The sequence below is a fragment of the Diachasmimorpha longicaudata genome, chromosome 5, assembly GCF_034640455.1.
Source record: "Diachasmimorpha longicaudata isolate KC_UGA_2023 chromosome 5, iyDiaLong2, whole genome shotgun sequence".
In the NCBI taxonomy this organism is placed as follows: domain Eukaryota; kingdom Metazoa; phylum Arthropoda; class Insecta; order Hymenoptera; family Braconidae; genus Diachasmimorpha; species Diachasmimorpha longicaudata.
Genome location: NC_087229.1, coordinates 9,536,056 through 9,552,296, shown reverse-complemented (window position 1 = coordinate 9,552,296; position 16,241 = coordinate 9,536,056). Strand labels below are relative to the sequence as shown.

Here is a 16,241-nt window from a genome sequence, read left to right as displayed (position 1 = left end):
ACAGGGTTATCTCCTAATAATGTTCTATTGCTGGAAATGAGAATTGAATGAGGAATATTAGGCACGTATTTGTTTATTTAGAAGACCAAAATTATAAATGGACCACCCAGGGACGACTGGATAAGTCGCCGATTGTCGCCGTCTTTTCCAATAAAAAATTTCAGGAAAGTTCCCTACTGTTGGTGGACGTGGTAAATTAATTCAATGATCTTGTGATAGTGATGGAATTCCTCACTTGGTCATCTTCGATTTTTACGTTCGAGTATTTCAATTAATTCAGATGTTTTTGACGGTCATTCTTCATGCCTGTCGTAATTACTAACCTTCAAATGCAGCGCCAATACTCACTCCAGGACTTCGGTCCTTCTAGGAACATTCCCTGAAGTTCTCCAACCCCACGTCATGCCTAGGGAGAAATTCTCCATCTGATCGACACACTTTCCCATTTGTTTTGACAGGAGATTATTCTTTATTTCAGTCAAGTGAAAAATCGACGGAAATCATTTCAATGACGTTCGTTCCTGCGTCGTGACTCCAATAAATAAATTTTCAGTTTTTCCTCCTAATTTGTCCATTTACACATAGTGTCATAAAACAATCAGTAAGTACGTAAAATTGGTAAATGAAAAGAAACGTTGCATAAGATTACTTCAAGAAGAAGTAATAAACTCGTGTTCTTGTAACTTTCAGATGGCTAATAATTATTCAACAAAATCTGAAGAGAAGGAAAAATTTTGTACTATGGAAGAGAGGACAGAGTACTTTACGAAATTAGAAAAATGGTTGCAGGAGGCCTATGCTTGGCAGACTGTTGCTGCTATGTTTCCTTATTATTTGATGTCTGGTCAAATTTTACAACCAAATGGTAAGTTTTCATCATTTATCAGACTACAAAACGTACTTAGAATATTCATTTCATCATAACACATTTAATTAGGGATTGATATTAGGCAATAACTGATCAGTTATTGCCTATAATTTTTCTTGTTAATAAAAATAGTAATTCCAATTGTATGTCAATTTTAAGAAAGCCTAGAGACTGCGAAAATGATGAAAATGTGATAGCTGGAGAGTGCAGCTCAATCAACTTATCGTTAATTTCAGGGAATAATTTCCTACCTCAATTATCACCGAACACGAGAGCTCCAGCCTCGCCAAGTGGACCCTCAGTCACAGAAAATGACTCCACAAGACTGCGAGGCAGCAGAGACTCCAGACCTGGACCCGTACTCACACCTGAAGGTATTAAAAATATTATTCTCTTTCGTTTAATTTTTTTGTGTTAATTAGTAATGATTTCACACGTACGTAAAAATTTGATAGAAAAGCCAACTGGATTTGTCAGAATATTCTGTTGCATTTTGATTGAACTGCTGTCTTCTCAGTGAATTTTTTTCCATTGAAATATTTTCAATGAAATTTTTTCATGTGTGCATTTTTTAATATAGTCTGTTCATGTCCTTCATTTTATCTAATTATTCTCATATTTCTGTGTAGCCTATTGTCCATGTCTCTACATCTCATCTCGTGGTGTCTATCATTCATGTACTTGTGCCTATTTTAGTAAAAACGAGCGAAGAGCTTGAAGTGAAAAAATGATTTTACAGGAATTGAATACCGGATTCCACCGATTTGGAAGCGTATTGTAGCTGAACTCATCGATTCAGTTATGTTATTTGTGCTCAAGCTTATGATAACTTTTATCGCTCTGGATATATTTGCGACAATGTGAGTAATTAATAACTAACGACAGTTCCACAATAGAAAATTGAACTAATCGATTAATTTTTAACAAAAATATATGTTACGGCAGCAGTACATCGCTCGAGAGCCTGTACTATTTTCACTATTTCATAATTTCAGGAATGTGGAATCTTACAACTTGGATTTACTCCAAGCAGGCCTTAGGATAGTTGATTATAAAATGGCCATGGAATTTGCATCAAAAATCTTAATCTGGGAATTGACGCATCGATCCATTGTTTGCATGTTTGAGGTACAGAAAAAATTGTAATTGACATTTTTGGAGGATTCCAATTTCTACTATTTTTTCAAGTAATTCCCAAAATACAACGCGTTTTTTTTCAATGATCTTACCTCATAATTATTTCTTAGGCCTTGTGGCTTCAGCATGGGATCCACGGTCAAATTGGGGGTGCAACACCCGGCAAATCTGTGATGGGCCTGCGAGTGGTGCAATGTCGAAATATAACTCCGGTGAATCGTCCAGGGGATCCAGACGCTGTAATAGTGTCTCCAGGCACTGATCTGGGTCTGCCACTTGCTCTCGGCAGATCAATAGTTAAAAATTTAGTAATAACATTTCTATTCCCAATCTGCTTCTCCCTATTTTCCTTCAGGTTCAATCGTACTGGTTACGATCTCGCCTGCTCCTCCATCGTCGTGGAGGATCCCTACAGACAACAGAACAATCGAGCCCATCAGCGCTGAATTATACCTCGGGAAAAATAACTAACGAACAAAGAAGGTTCAAATTCTACTGCTGTGGAGCGAGAAGATCAGATGAAAATTTTTTCCTTCATTATTGGGGGCATTTAACTGTTTGCAGAGACGAATTGAATAGCAAGAGGCTACGAAACAGTATTTTTCCCTCAGAAAAATTCACTAAAGGCCATCTTGCGGTTGGCTGGACTCATCCTGCTTCGCCACTTCACAAGTAATTAATTTTTTTTCGTGCAATCTACTTTTGAAAGTTTAACCCAACCAGCTTACCACTTCCACTCCCCCTGGAAACACCCCAAATCTCCCCAAGACTGAAGGCCCAGCTAATTTTCTCACTCCACTACCACAATTCTAAAAACAAAAAACTGAAACAAATTTTCTAATGTAACATAAGAGAAATCCTCTAAGTATGTACAAATCTATCGTGATACTGTATATAAGAGATAAATATATGGAAACTCCTTGGAAATAGACTTATTTATTCACCACTTTTTCATTTAAAAAATAGTACGATCCCAGGAAATATATTAAAAACAAAAATAGAAACATTGAAATAGTTAATTCTGGCAGTTATTATTTTTTTGTATTTTTTGTGAAATGTCTGTTGTCTTTTAGCTTTCAAATTAACGTTTGTAGAGGCTACAAGTGTTAATATTGAAAAAAATAGCATCTTAAGACATTCGAAATCCTAGGCCCCAAGGTATTGAAGGCTTTTCCGACTGTAAAAATTCTTCAAACTCCATATCTTCTCTCATTATCTCCAGAAACACCTCATCTAACCAGCTGACAGATGCGAATGCCTGCAAAAACCCATAAAACGCCAATGGAATCGTATTTGTGCACGCGAAAAAAAGGAAAAAAAATGAGAACGGCTGAGAGCATAAAACCGTAATAAAAGTGTGGGTGAACCGACCAATGACGTCACTTCCCAGTCAAACGTGGCGGCCGACAGTGCGACAGAGAAGGGAAGGAGTGGCCGTGGCGATTTGTCATAACTTTTCACCCGAACAAATCTACGAATTTTTCAGTTTTATGAACCATTTTCGAGTGTACTAACGAGTGTTACAGGTGACAAGTTTATCATTACCAAGGGGATTATCAGCATTTCGCCGTTACAATGTCGTCCTCGGGTGATTTTGGAAACCCATTGCGTAAATTCAAGCTCGTTTTTCTGGGCGAACAGAGTGGTGAGTGATTTATCCTGAAAAATATATTCCCTTTTATCTTGGTCTTTGCGACAACCCTTTATTGTTTTTGGGTCTTTTGTCAATGATTGTTGGGCTGGGTTCGGATGCAGTTGCATGCATTTTTAACATTTTCATGTTCGAGGTTATAAATCGATATGGCTTGAGGCCACTTCGTCGTGTCTATGTCGCTCTGTCTCACTTCAGAATACTCTTGGCGTTTTTTTTGCAAAGGGCTTAGTTCAAGGGTTGACATTTCTCGAGAGGAATTGGGAGGTGTTCGGCCGAATTTGACACCTCTGGAGGATGTCCAAGGGTCTCATAGTTCGGCACAGATCACACTAGCTTCAACCATCTTTAATCACTAAATTTCCCGACTAAATTCCACGACATAATTTGAATACCATTAATATTGAACGATATTCCAACTGCATATTTCACGGAATTATTGTGTTTAAAAAAATTGTTGTTTATTGGTATATTATTAAAATTGTTTGAACTGAGGGAAGCCCCATTTTTCAAGCATGAAATCGATTCCTAGTAATATTATGGGCATGAATAAATTAGCTTGCTGTTTGTTTGGTGGGATTTACCATCCACTACCAGGTTATTAATGATGGGCTCAGGCCTCTTTATGATCGCTAAATTCATGACTAATGAGTACATTTGTTGTGATCACAATCATAATTTTTATGGGGCCAAGTCAATTGCTTATTATTTATTTTATTAATTTAACGATTTGCCTCTCATTTTCCACAACTCGTAATTTTTCAATGATTTCATTAACGTTTCTTCAAAAATAAGTTTCCTACTTCTGACGATTTCATCGTGCCCTCGGAGAAATGATGACTGTTTTGATTGCCTTCAGATTAAATCCAGAAAGAAAGTTGAGATTAATATCAAGTGGGCATGTAATGTATGCGTCCCATTACAGTAATCACGAAGCTTTCATAAACCCATTCTTCAAGGTTTTCATGGTCATGATTATTGTTTTGAATGGGGGTGACTAACAATAGATTGATTCGCATGTTTGGAGAAATGGTTTATTTATTCTAACTATTCAAGAACATGGGAATCCCATTTTATGCCCCAATATCTTCATTTCTACGATTATAATCCAATAAACAACGGAGAAGTTAACTCTCTTGGACGAATTGTTCAATTGAAATGTCAATTTTTTATTTCAGTTGGAAAAACATCGCTCATCACACGATTTATGTATGACAGCTTTGACAACACGTATCAGGTACGATAACCGTTACTCGTCCATTCTAGGCTACCTCACAACATTAATATTAGATGATGGGAAAATTCTTTTTTATCTTAAAATTATGTTGTTTATTGCCAATAACAACTCGTATTTAACAATTGGGTTGCAAATCGTGATGATTCTTTTTCTTCCTTTCAGTCACCTCTCGTTCCATCATGTTTTCATTTATTCGTTGATTCCAGGCTACCATAGGCATAGACTTTTTGAGTAAAACTATGTATCTCGAGGATAGGACTGTTAGATTACAATTGTGGGACACTGCTGGACAAGAACGATTCCGTTCACTCATTCCTAGTTACATCAGGGACTCGACCGTTGCTGTTGTGGTTTATGATATTACCAGTGAGTTGAAGAAATCAATTTATATCTATAGTTGTCAAGTACCATTATGACTCGAATTCATCAGCATGACGCTGGTCGATTAGCTCAACACGCTATTGTGGCAATTGGACGAGCTATTGGTAGAGGAAAACCTCTATTTTTCAGTGAGAATTCTGCATAACTGTTGTATTATCCACATGCTAAATTTATGTTAAAAATTGAAGTGATTCCATTGCGTTTTCCCATCTGGACAAATGCCCTTCTTATATTGAAAAAGAAAAATGTTTCTGATGCACTCAGATATTTTTTACGATGCCTGGAATAATTACTGAAGGTCAAAAGTATTTTTCCATTATCGAAACGAAGCTATAAATGTGTAAAAATAATTTGCCTGCCATTCAGATGTCGATTGGATGAGTCATTGATAAAGAGAAACATTTCATCGTTTTTTAGATGAATTTGTTTATGAATTTGATTTTACTGACTACAGGCGCTAATTCATTCCATCAAACGTCAAAATGGATTGACGACGTGCGAACAGAGCGGGGTAGTGATGTTATCATTATGCTAGTTGGGAATAAAACAGACTTAAGTGATAAACGACAAGTATCGATGGAAGATGGTGAGCGCAAAGCCAAGGAGTTGAATGTTATGTTTATTGAGACAAGTGCTAAGGCAGGATACAACGTCAAACAGGTAATCAAACACTCGTGAAATTAAGTATTGATTTTTTTTTCACACGAAATTGGGAATAACACTGTATTCTGATTACTCAGCTGTTCAGAAGAGTGGCTGCTGCTCTGCCTGGTATGGACTCGACAGAAAATAAACCACCAGAAGACAGTATCCTTTTTCCAATAATAAACACGAATCAAACAGTCAAACAATTATCAAAAAAATTACAGAAATTATGGGGAAAGATGGGAATTAACAAAATATCCTCTCCGTCACTTTGTCCCACACGTGTTTGATTAATTGAATGTGAAAGTATATTTTGTTAATTTTTCATTTTTCATGGAATGTACATAACTGACAATAATCGCATGATCAATCGAATATTCTTATAGGAATTGTCCGTAGAATTTATTTCCTTTAATTTCTATAATTTTTTTAAACCTGAAAGATCTTTTTCATTTATTTATTTTTGTGTTTTCCTTAATGTATAATCATTAAAACCAAAATTCGTAGTGCAAGAAGTAGTTCTCAAGGATACACCAATTGAACTGAAAGCATCGGAGAGCAGTTGTGCATGCTAAGAACTAAATTAATCAGATAACGGTCCTAAATAATGAAACAAAACAAATGATAGAAATGAAGGATAATTTTTTAATATGAAGAGCGAGCACTAACTTAATTCGAATTTATAACGAAATGATTACGAATTTATCGTCGAGAAGAATCAGAGAGTTGTCTGCTTGGTTTTCCCTATTTTTCAGTTACATTATTTTCACGCATAATTTATTTTTTTTCAATCATTGTGAAACAGGCACTGATTCTAAGAGGTAATGACTCATTTGCAATAAAGTTTATCCGAGCAAGGGTGTAATTTAAATTAAATTATTATTGGTAGTTTAAGAGGCTGGATTGAACGAAGTTCATGACGTTTTTTTGTTTTATTGTGTCTTGAGGTGTGGTGAAACATGATTTTTCGAATGTGACATTTGTTAATTAAAAATTTATCTCAGAAATGAGTGACTTCAGGAGAAGAGGTCCAAACCTTTTTGTCGCAAAATGTATTCCTTGTTCAATGACATATATTTCACGGGATGCGGGAACTTTATTTGGTCGGTTACACTTGACCTCTTCTCTAGTAAATTATTCAATTGATAATTGAGAGAGAGAGAGAGAGGCTTTCGATTTTACAATGACTGTCGTGGGGTGATTTCCAAGCCACTCCTAAACTTTGACAGTATTTTAGAATTATAATCAGTAATGATTAGCGTGAACAATATTTTTTTATTTTAATTCTTACGAGAATTTGTGTTTTTCTTCCCCATAAAAAAAAATGACGAGGAAATTTTTACATTTCTAGAAAAAATGGTTCTCTTAATATCCCAAACATTTCTCGAAACAAACCCACCAGTCGAAATAATCTCCTGGCAGTCATTTTCCAATTCTTTATCACGCAGATCATTGAAACTATGAATGAAACGGTTGATAAAGTATTTTAATTTACATTTTTTTTGGTGCAATGAATCACGTGGTAGCTTATACGCTTTACAAAACCATGAATTCACAACATTCGTCAGCAAAAAGTTTCGTCCATTAATTCACTATTATTTGATTTATTTTTCATATGAACTCCCGATTTATCCACTGAAACATAAATAATGGATTGAATAATCAATAAAGCTCATGTTCTTGACTCAAGTACAATAAATAGCATTAAGAGATGCTTACGCTGATTAAAAAAAAGACTTAAGTTTGTCATTTTTAAATGGAAACTGTGCTATGAAGATACTGATATTCGATTAACGATTCTTGTGAATTACAGTCAAATTCACGCAATTTGGACATTCAATAGTTCCATGGATGAATAAAATTTTTATAAATGACCAACCCATTTTACTCTAGCGTTTTTTACAAGATACAAAAATCTCAACTCTTTCTCATCTTTTACAAGATGAATATCTCAACTCGTGAATAAATTTTTGTGGCCATTTTTTCGTGCTCAAGGCTCCACAATTGAATGAAAATTAACTCGTTGATGACTAAATGAAAAATTACGCAGCATTTATTTTCCAATTGTAAATAATTTTTGGGGAATAACGGATTTAAAAGTAACAGAGAAAAATACAAACATTTAAATATAGGTAATAATTTATGTCATGTCACTTTTTGTTAATTCTTATAACTGTAATCTATGATTTGTATTAAAAAAGTGGAAATATTGATCAAAAAATTAGGGCGCTGATTTGTATGTTTTGCTAATTCCTTCATTATTATTTTCTTTTCAGGAATTATTTATTGCCTTTTTGCTTAAAAGTTGTTCTGTTTATTATCAAATGAAATCATATGTTTCTGGTTTCTGAGCTGTTCAATAGTGAAGTGGAGGAATAAGGGAGGCTATAGACTATTTTTTTCATGAAATGTTGCCTTACATATTATTCGAAAAAAATAATAAAGTTAATAGATTTTAGGAGATAAAGAATTGATAAAATATCAATAACATGCAGAATTTTTTTGCACACACCATAAATTGTTCAACTGGCCGAAAACAATCAGCTGAATTTTTTTATAAACCACTTCACTATTGACTCGGAAGAATCCTGAATTGTCATCCATAACACTCCGTCCGTCGATCGCTCGAATTACTAAATAAGAAGACATAAAAGTGAAATAAAATAAAATTGCCGAGGCCTGTAAAATTTATAGACGGACAACAAATGTAAAAAAGCCGAAGAGAAAAACACCTTAACAAAAATAATGAAAAAAAATCAGCTGTCGACTTGCAGAATCAATCACCGATGCAGAATGGATCGGAGTCGGAGGGGGAGAGTGGCTGCATTTGCTAGGAAGACAATGCTCTCGACTGTGCCCATTAACGAACAAATAACAAAGAATGAACAAAAGAAAGAATACAACCTACTGGCAAAACGTCAATTCTCGTGTGACGTAATGAAAATAAATTTCATTTTTTTTTGTCTCGAGGAGAGGAATCTGTAGCTGACGGGTGATGGCGAGAAGTCGTTGAGAAATTGAGAAAATAAATTGATGGTCCACACATCCGACGACTGTGGAAAGTAGAGAATTAATTATCGTTTAAGTGTGCTTGTACTGTTTTTTAGCAATGTGAGAAAATGAGGGAGACATTTGACATGAAAATTGTGCGATTCTGTTCGTGATTGAGGAGAATAGAGAGATGAGGGGATGGAAACTTCGATTAGATATCGAAATAATACACGTGAATGTTAACAATTAAGAAACAAAATCAACACGCCCTTTCGAGACAATTATCAATTCCAATTGATTTTTTCCCCACAACTTTTTATTTCATTTAACTTGTGCAAGATTATCGTGGGTCTATTGGTAAATATTTTATACCAAATTTATTAGGAAAAATAATCTTTTAATTTCTCATCATTCCGAAATCTCTGACTCCACTCAATTCATCCCTTCGCCCCTCAATCCTCCGACATCTTTGAAATTGATAATGAAAGCACTGTGATACAATTGTCTTTGGAACGATAGAGACCACCCATTTGATACATGAATTCGCTCGGTTGAAATTCTTTTCTCTATGAAATCGCTTCGTGTGTATCTTATGATTCTCTTTTGATTTTCAATCCATCACGCACGAAAAAAAATTGAATTGTTCGCGAATTCGCTAAATGCTTGTCTAGACTTTTTCGTACGCGATCTGTCCATGTATTTTCGCTAGACACCGGTCAATGCAATGTCCCTTTGATTACCGAATAATTCTCATGATTAAACATTCCTGCAATTCCGTGCTTTATCGTTCCAAAAGTATCTTCACTCGGTGACTGCTGCTTCGTGCTCTCAGGCAGGCTGAGCACACCGACAACAAATTGTACGATCTCGCACGCGAATTATATTACACTGTGCAAAATAAAAAAGCGTATTTATGGGGGAATATGAGAAGAGAGATTAATGATAAATAAACGCTTTCGAAGGATCACTTGAGCCCCAAGTAATTCTTCAATTGAGGGGAATAAAGGGGAACAATGTTAATGGAAATCAAGCAATTATTAGTCCTCAATTACTCTTATGAGTCCGTTGATTTTTTCATTTATTTAATAGAAATATTAAATTTCGTTTTAATAAAAAAGAATCATTTTGTTTTGTTGAACATTTTTATCTGAAAGAATAGCGATATTTTTTTCGCACCAGTTTATGTTCCATGAAGATCCCTTAATTCCTCTCAATTCCAGAATTGTTACGTTTAATCTAAGAGACTGAATGTTTTTTCGTACTTTCATCACGCCAATATCTAAGAGTAGTGAATAGAAATGAAAATTGGGCTGTAAAGAAACAGCGATGATTCAATTACCCGGATAATTGCACTCATTTTAATGAAATGAGGCAAATCATTTGGTTTTCCAAATTGAGAGAGTTGTTGAAAATTTTTATTATTGAAAGAAAATGCAAATTGCCTGTGTGTGATGTTGGCTTAACGATGTGAGACAGACGAAACACCAATTTGCTTTAATCTCAGTCGAAAAAAATGGCACTCTTTTTGCGCTAGACAGCGATGATGAGAGAAACGGAAAATTGTCTTCGAGTTCTTATTTATAATAATAGTAATAATATGAAAATATTTATTTCACTTAGCCTGAATTTTTTTGCGGATTTATTTGAAATTCTGTGATTTTGCAGTGCAATTTTTCAACAGATATTCAATAAAAAAGTCAATCGATGTTAATTTCAAGAAATTATTCAATAACAACGGCTATAACAATTCTTGAAATTCTAGGAAACAAAATTGTGATCTACTGACTTTTTCCGTTCAATATCTGTTGAATATTTCTGAACAAATAATGCAAAATTGTCGATTGAAATTGAAAAAATTAATAGCTTTCAATGGAAGCTGCAAGGAATTTTTAAGCGAAATATTTTCCATACGTGTGTTCATTTTGTACGGACCTTTGGAAGAATTCTCCACGATCTGGTGAATTCGACGCACATTTTGACCTCTCCGGCAAATTAAAAATCGACGAACCCTGTTATCATTTGTATTAACATAGTAGGAATAGACCTTGCAGAAAAAACGAAAGGAAAAACATAAAAAAAACTAGGGGGTATTCTTTAGCTTGGAAGCTGCATAGTTGTAGCACACGCATTAAGCCACTTGAAACAACCTCATTACTGTTTCATCGTCTATCGAAAAAGAATGGAAAGAATTTCATTTATTACTTCTGAAAAATTCAAACAGGAATTGTATGTCGCATTAAACCAAATAAAAGAAAAAAACAGTGAAAAACCGTAGCCTATTTTATACTTTTATGAATTTTTCCTCAATCACTACACAATTTCCTATTGAATCATAAAAATATTTATTCAAAGAAAAACCACTCTTCTGCTTCAAAGATCAAATTTCAATAGAATCTCCTTGTTATCTCTCGTGTGATTCTAATTCGCGGGTTCCCGACGACTCCTTAACATTTCCGAAAATGCATCGGCGTGCACGGCGACGCCCTCACACATCAATTTCTAAAAGGTGACAGGAGCAAACTGCGCCGTGTGCCGACAACCCTTATTCACCCGTTATAATTATGTCTAATTCACTGTAAATAATACCACCATGGCGATTGCATTCTGTGGAAGGCGAGTTATTTTGACTAGGAACAGTTTTCTGAAGACCTTGAAACGTAGGAATGGATACATCATCCTGTAAGTGATTTGTGAACTTTCTGTTGAGGTTATGTCAATGCTAACTCTATAAAAGTTTTGATAGTAATTTTTGTAACTATTTACCGTTGATTTGCAGTCTCCCTGAGATCGGGGAGGACTTGCCGGAGAAAAATCCATTGCTCAAGGAGGATGGTCTCCCTGAATTCAACACATTTACAATCGAAAGATCAATGGCTGCTATTGGAGCACAGACAGCCCTGTTTGAGCAGGGAATTGCAAAGATTGAACGTAACATAAAAGGTAAAGAGGTCTAAGTACTCAAGCCTAGGAAAAAAACCAGTAAAAAAGTTGTAAAAATTATTTAAAAAACTTGGTTAGCAAATTCTCTCGGATTATCTATTGAATGTTTTCATCCGTAAAAATTTCCAGACGAATGTTCTCATTTAATTTCTCCTCGAAATAATCTCTTTTTCCTGCATTCCAGCCGCTGATAATATCGATATAGTAAACCAAGTGCTCCACCCTATAGAGGAGCTCTCGGTTCCCCTAGAAACGACCTGGGGTGTGACGAAAGCCCTCTACTTTGGCAATCAAAGTTTGATGCCCACAAAATACTACATGAGCATCCACAACTGTATGATAAGAACCCACATCGCCAAATACACCAGTGTACCACTCCATCAGGCCTTCAGAAATGCCTTGACCTCGAAAACTCCCTTAACCGACGAGGAAAGGCGTCTGATTCAGAAGTACCTCCTGGAGGGTCGTTTCAACGGTCTGGAGTTGAGTGGAAAATACGCCGACGAACTCAAACGAGTTATCACGCGAACCACCAAAAAAGCGGATGATATGTTGAAGAAAGTGGAACATTCGACCGGAGTTTTCAAGACAATTATTGACAATCCAACGGTTGTCAGGGACTTCCCCGAGAATTTTCTTCGTCAGATCGCAGTAGACCCGAAAAATCCTCACTCCGCACCCTGGAAGATAACCCTGGAGCCTCGGATTTACTCACAGTTCATGGAAAACTGTCCAGACAGGGAAATAAGGTGCGTAAAAAAATTGCTTACGTCAAAGACGTTAAAGACTTCGATTTTATAGGACAGAGTAATTTTTGTTATTATTGTCGAAACTCAGTGGTCTTCTTTGAGCCTCTTTTCAGCCTAAATTTTCCGCAATATGACTGTCACTTACCTTTCTCCCTTGAAAAATGTAAAAGATTGAATCACTACACGTTGCATGCCCCTGCTGTTAATAATTTTCCCTGGGATGATTCCAGGTGGAACGTCTGGCGGGCGTACGTTGGCAGATCATCGATGCACATGGACGGTAACGTGAGAACAAGTGGAAACCTCGAGGACATTCGCGAGTATAGGTCGCAACAAGCCAAGCTCCTGGGTTACAAGTCCTGGGCGGAAATGAGCATGATGACGAAGACGGCCGATAATCTCGATACAGTGTACTCTGTCCTATATCGCCTGCTGGAGACGGCGAGACCAGCGCAGGAGAAAGAGCTAGAAGAACTGACCAAATTCGCTCAGGAACGAGGCTTTGAGAATAATCTCCTATGGTGGGATGTGGACTATTGGATCCGAAAACACCGCAGGACAGTCTACAATTACAAAGACGAGGAACTTTGTCAATACTTTCCCCTTCCCCAGGTTCTGAAGGGCCTCTTCAGTCTCGTCGAGGAACTCTTTGATGTGAGAATCGTCGAGGGGCGGAAGACTGATGTCTGGCACACAGACGTTCGATTTTTCGACGTTGTGGATCTGAAGAGATCCCAGGAGCCAATAGCCCACTTCTACCTGGACCCCTACGCCCGGGAGAAGCACAAGATGTCCCTAGAGCAGGGTGGTTGGATGGTGGCCATGCAGAGTAGAAGTAAAATCGTTGGAACGAAGCCTCTCACAGCTCTTGTCTTCAATTTTCCCACTCCGTACGCTGATGTTCCTTCCTTGCTGTCTGTCAAGGACGTCACGGAGCTCTTCGAGAAGGTGGGAACAGCCCTGCAACACCTACTGACCACCGTAAATTATGCGGAACTCGCTGGCACTGCCAATGTCGAGTGGGATGCTGCTGGAGTCAGTGGACACTTCATGGCGAACTGGTGCTATGAACCCAGGGTTATCAAACAAATATCTAGTCATTACAAAACACAGGAGGCACTCAGTGATGAGCAGGTGGAGAGTATCAGGAAAATCAGGTCACATATGGCTGGTTATCAACTTTGTAAAGAGATTTATCTGTCGAATTTTGATCTAGAGCTTCACGACTCCACGGATTTTTGGGCAAAAATACAGACGAAACTCTGGGACAAACATTTTGTCATTCCTCACGATACAGATGACTCACAGATTACTGCATGGGTGTCCATATTTTGTCATAATTTGGGAGCTGCGTATTACAGTAATTTGTGGAGCCAGATGATGGCTGCTGATGTGTACAGTGCTTTTGCAGAGGTCAAGGATAATGAGGCGAAGAGGAAGGAGATTGCTGGTAGGTTTAAGGAGACGTTCTTGGCGCTGGGGGGAAGTGTTCCGGCTGGAGAGGTCTTCAGAAGATTCAGGGGACGTGATCCTAATTCTAAGGCGTTACTCAAGAATCTTGGGCTGAAGGAGGCGGCGGGTGGGAGCAGTGATTGAGTGGGAATCACATGTACATTGTAATATCATGGAAAAACTTAACGAAGTCGGTGAAAAATTTTGTTGGGTTTCTACTCCAAACACTTTGAAAATTGTGGCAATTTTTTTCCTGTACAATAAATCGTTTTGTATTCATTAATTTATTAAGGACGAATTAACTTGGAAAATATGTTTACGATGTAACAGTAAAATCCAACAGATTTTTCAGGTGAAGTCGATATGTTTTTCAATAATTTTTTTGTGAGCAGCGGGGATATACTGGATGCAGTAGGTTATAGATTTTAAGAGTCGGACGACCGGGCTGAGTTTTGAAGAGTTTCTTTTTGAAGTTTATCACAAAGTTAGCATATAAATCCATGTGATTTTTTTGCCTGTTAATACATAGTGAAGCAGGAACGATTTATTTGAGATTCCTAAGCCGGAATAAACAAATCATTTATGCACCGAAAATAATGAACTTGAAAACTTATTTCAAATAATGTTGCTCCACAAAATATTAAAAGGGATTCTTCATGTAATTTTTTTATAAAAAAAAATGCCCAGCTCTGTACGACATCCAACTGTTGTACAATGACGTATTGAAATTGTAGAATAGGGCCGAGCCCAGTGATTAATGTAATAAATTTCGTTAATGATATCCTCTACGAGCAGTCGAAGTCATCAACCCTTAATCATTAATTTACAGTACGGGGGTTATGCAAGCGTTCGCATACAAAATAGGAATTATCACATTCGATCGTTAGACCACAGCCACGGTAATTATACTTATGAATAGGATAATTATGATGACCCAGTATCCACAGGTTCTGTCTCTGCGATCGATTGCGCGTATTCTCCTCGTTCCATCGATCAGCCTCTCGTCGGTTCGCTCCATGTGGTCCGCCAAGTCGTCAATTATTTCTGGCCAATAACAATTAGCAAATCAGTCAAGTGTTGGATTAATACAACAGTCAAGCCCTTTTCCTAATTACCATTTTGATGATCCACTTCATTGTGGATTGTCTGGGCAATATTCTTTTGCCTCACGATGACTTGGTACAACTCATCCAGCCCACGATCCTGCTCTGAAAGCCACATAATTTTAGATACGTTTTGCTTTTGCTCGAGTTTTCTAATGTAAACTCCACTCACCCTGAATAGCAGCTTCGTTCTGGGCCTTCAGATCGCTCACAGAGACATTGAGATCCAAAGGAGGATCATCCTCGTCATCATCCTGTCCCCACCCAGTGGTTCCTCCATCAGCAAATGCAGATCCACTGGATTTAATGAGACTCGGCCTCTCTGACGCTGTTGGATTCATCCTCGCATCATACAATTGCTTGATTTTGAAAACATGACTCTGGAGCTGTTCTACCTGTCGTCTCCGTCTCTCCGCTTCGTCCAAGGTTCTTCAGGACATATTTAATTGAGGAAATTACGATAATACATTTTGCAGTTCGATAAAAACAATCAAATGAATGACAGAAGTGACTGAAGAACATTGAAAAATTGACAACTGCAGTATTTTTCAATTAAATATCTTGGGGGAGTTAGATTCAGGGTTTGACGATGTCAAAGGATACATAACTCTCAACTTCAAGGCCTCGTCCACCTTCTTCCTCAACTGGGTAATCTGATCTGTGTACTGTTTGAGCTGAAATCTTATGTTTGCTGATAAACTTGCGAATGCCTGTGAAGTCCTCAGCTCCCGATCTCGCTGGCTGAGTTGCTCCATGATCTCTCGGAAGAGTCCCTCACATGCCTCATGCTCGACAATCCTATACCAGACATCAATTAGTCCCAGATAACCACCTCAAACCAAACCAAACCAAACCAAAATCCCAGCCCAAATGAACGAGAGAGGTTATAATATCCTCAACATACCACGGATCATTATCCTCAAGGTAAATAAGCGCCATCCTGGACCCCTCAACCACCTCTCACTCCCTTGTCACCCCTCGTTGTTTCAAATGCCCTCGAATAACCCCCGAACTTCGACAAAAGTCTATAAACACTCGTCCAATTGACACTTGAACAACTCGATCAGCCTGACAGCTGCGACACGTG

At 37.3% G+C, this 16,241-nt stretch overlaps 4 protein-coding genes across 7 annotated transcripts in view; 3 read left to right on the top strand and 1 right to left on the bottom strand.

The window, feature by feature from the left end:
* Nucleotides 1-2,781, top strand: part of LOC135162382 (protein FAM8A1) — a 121,464-nt gene extending 118,683 nt beyond the window's left edge. Inside the window, exons 1-6 of one of the 3 annotated variants that reach the window (XM_064120774.1) lie at nucleotides 402-601; nucleotides 691-865; nucleotides 1,105-1,242; nucleotides 1,608-1,728; nucleotides 1,864-1,996; nucleotides 2,116-2,781. In XM_064120774.1, the coding sequence (XP_063976844.1) occupies nucleotides 691-865; nucleotides 1,105-1,242; nucleotides 1,608-1,728; nucleotides 1,864-1,996; nucleotides 2,116-2,451 (903 nt within the window). In that variant the 5' untranslated portion in view covers nucleotides 402-601 and the 3' untranslated portion in view covers nucleotides 2,452-2,781. Of the gene's footprint in view, nucleotides 1-401; nucleotides 606-690; nucleotides 866-1,104; nucleotides 1,243-1,607; nucleotides 1,729-1,863; nucleotides 1,997-2,115 lie in introns of those variants that run through there. The other 2 variants (XM_064120775.1, XM_064120776.1) reach the window with 2 other exon arrangements.
* Nucleotides 2,782-3,374: 593 nt separating this feature from the next.
* Nucleotides 3,375-11,184, top strand: LOC135162386 (ras-related protein Rab6). Of its 2 annotated transcripts, none has more exons than XM_064120779.1 (6): nucleotides 3,375-3,650; nucleotides 4,835-4,893; nucleotides 5,100-5,259; nucleotides 5,729-5,934; nucleotides 6,015-6,081; nucleotides 8,680-11,184. In XM_064120779.1, the coding sequence occupies exons 1-6, from the start codon at nucleotides 3,581-3,583 to the stop codon at nucleotides 8,751-8,753; spliced, it is 636 nt and encodes a 211-aa protein (XP_063976849.1). In that variant the 5' UTR covers nucleotides 3,375-3,580; the 3' UTR covers nucleotides 8,754-11,184. The 2 variants fall into 2 exon arrangements, with proteins under 2 accessions (XP_063976849.1, XP_063976851.1); XM_064120781.1 differs by lacking the exon at nucleotides 8,680-11,184 and adding an exon at nucleotides 6,427-8,140 and having other exon boundaries at nucleotides 3,378-3,650.
* A 214-nt stretch (nucleotides 11,185-11,398) lies between these two features.
* LOC135162371 (uncharacterized) lies at nucleotides 11,399-14,832 on the top strand. Its single transcript, XM_064120745.1, has 4 exons — nucleotides 11,399-11,589; nucleotides 11,687-11,850; nucleotides 12,035-12,599; nucleotides 12,830-14,832. Exons 1-4 carry the CDS (start codon nucleotides 11,501-11,503, stop codon nucleotides 14,193-14,195), a joined length of 2,184 nt encoding a protein of 727 aa, XP_063976815.1. The 5' UTR covers nucleotides 11,399-11,500; the 3' UTR covers nucleotides 14,196-14,832.
* On the bottom strand, nucleotides 14,498-16,238 carry LOC135162385 (syntaxin-8). Its single transcript, XM_064120778.1, has 5 exons — nucleotides 16,059-16,238; nucleotides 15,758-15,952; nucleotides 15,327-15,583; nucleotides 15,167-15,259; nucleotides 14,498-15,095 (listed from the first exon to the last, which is right to left on the bottom strand). The coding sequence occupies exons 1-5, from the start codon at nucleotides 16,091-16,093 to the stop codon at nucleotides 14,935-14,937; spliced, it is 741 nt and encodes a 246-aa protein (XP_063976848.1). The 5' UTR covers nucleotides 16,094-16,238; the 3' UTR covers nucleotides 14,498-14,934.
* Nucleotides 16,239-16,241: the final 3 nt, after the last annotated feature.

Bases quoted from the DNA above. Each gene is read 5' to 3' on its own strand.
- LOC135162386 (XM_064120779.1), top strand. From the start codon at position 3,581: ATGTCGTCCTCGGGTGATTTTGGAAACCCATTGCGTAAATTCAAGCTC. The intron at 5,935-6,014 runs GTAATCAAACAC...CTGATTACTCAG, and splicing joins CAGGATACAACGTCAAACAG to CTGTTCAGAAGAGTGGCTGC. The intron at 6,082-8,679 runs GTATCCTTTTTC...AAAAAAAATCAG, and splicing joins AAATAAACCACCAGAAGACA to CTGTCGACTTGCAGAATCAA.
- LOC135162371 (XM_064120745.1), top strand. From the start codon at position 11,501: ATGGCGATTGCATTCTGTGGAAGGCGAGTTATTTTGACTAGGAACAGT. The intron at 11,851-12,034 runs GTAAAGAGGTCT...CCTGCATTCCAG, and splicing joins GATTGAACGTAACATAAAAG to CCGCTGATAATATCGATATA. The intron at 12,600-12,829 runs GTGCGTAAAAAA...GGATGATTCCAG, and splicing joins TGTCCAGACAGGGAAATAAG to GTGGAACGTCTGGCGGGCGT.
- LOC135162385 (XM_064120778.1), bottom strand. From the start codon at position 16,093: ATGGCGCTTATTTACCTTGAGGATAATGATCCGTG. The intron at 15,584-15,757 runs GTATCCTTTGAC...TATGTCCTGAAG, and splicing joins GCCTTGAAGTTGAGAGTTAT to AACCTTGGACGAAGCGGAGA. The intron at 15,096-15,166 runs GTAATTAGGAAA...GTTATTGGCCAG, and splicing joins TGAAGTGGATCATCAAAATG to AAATAATTGACGACTTGGCG.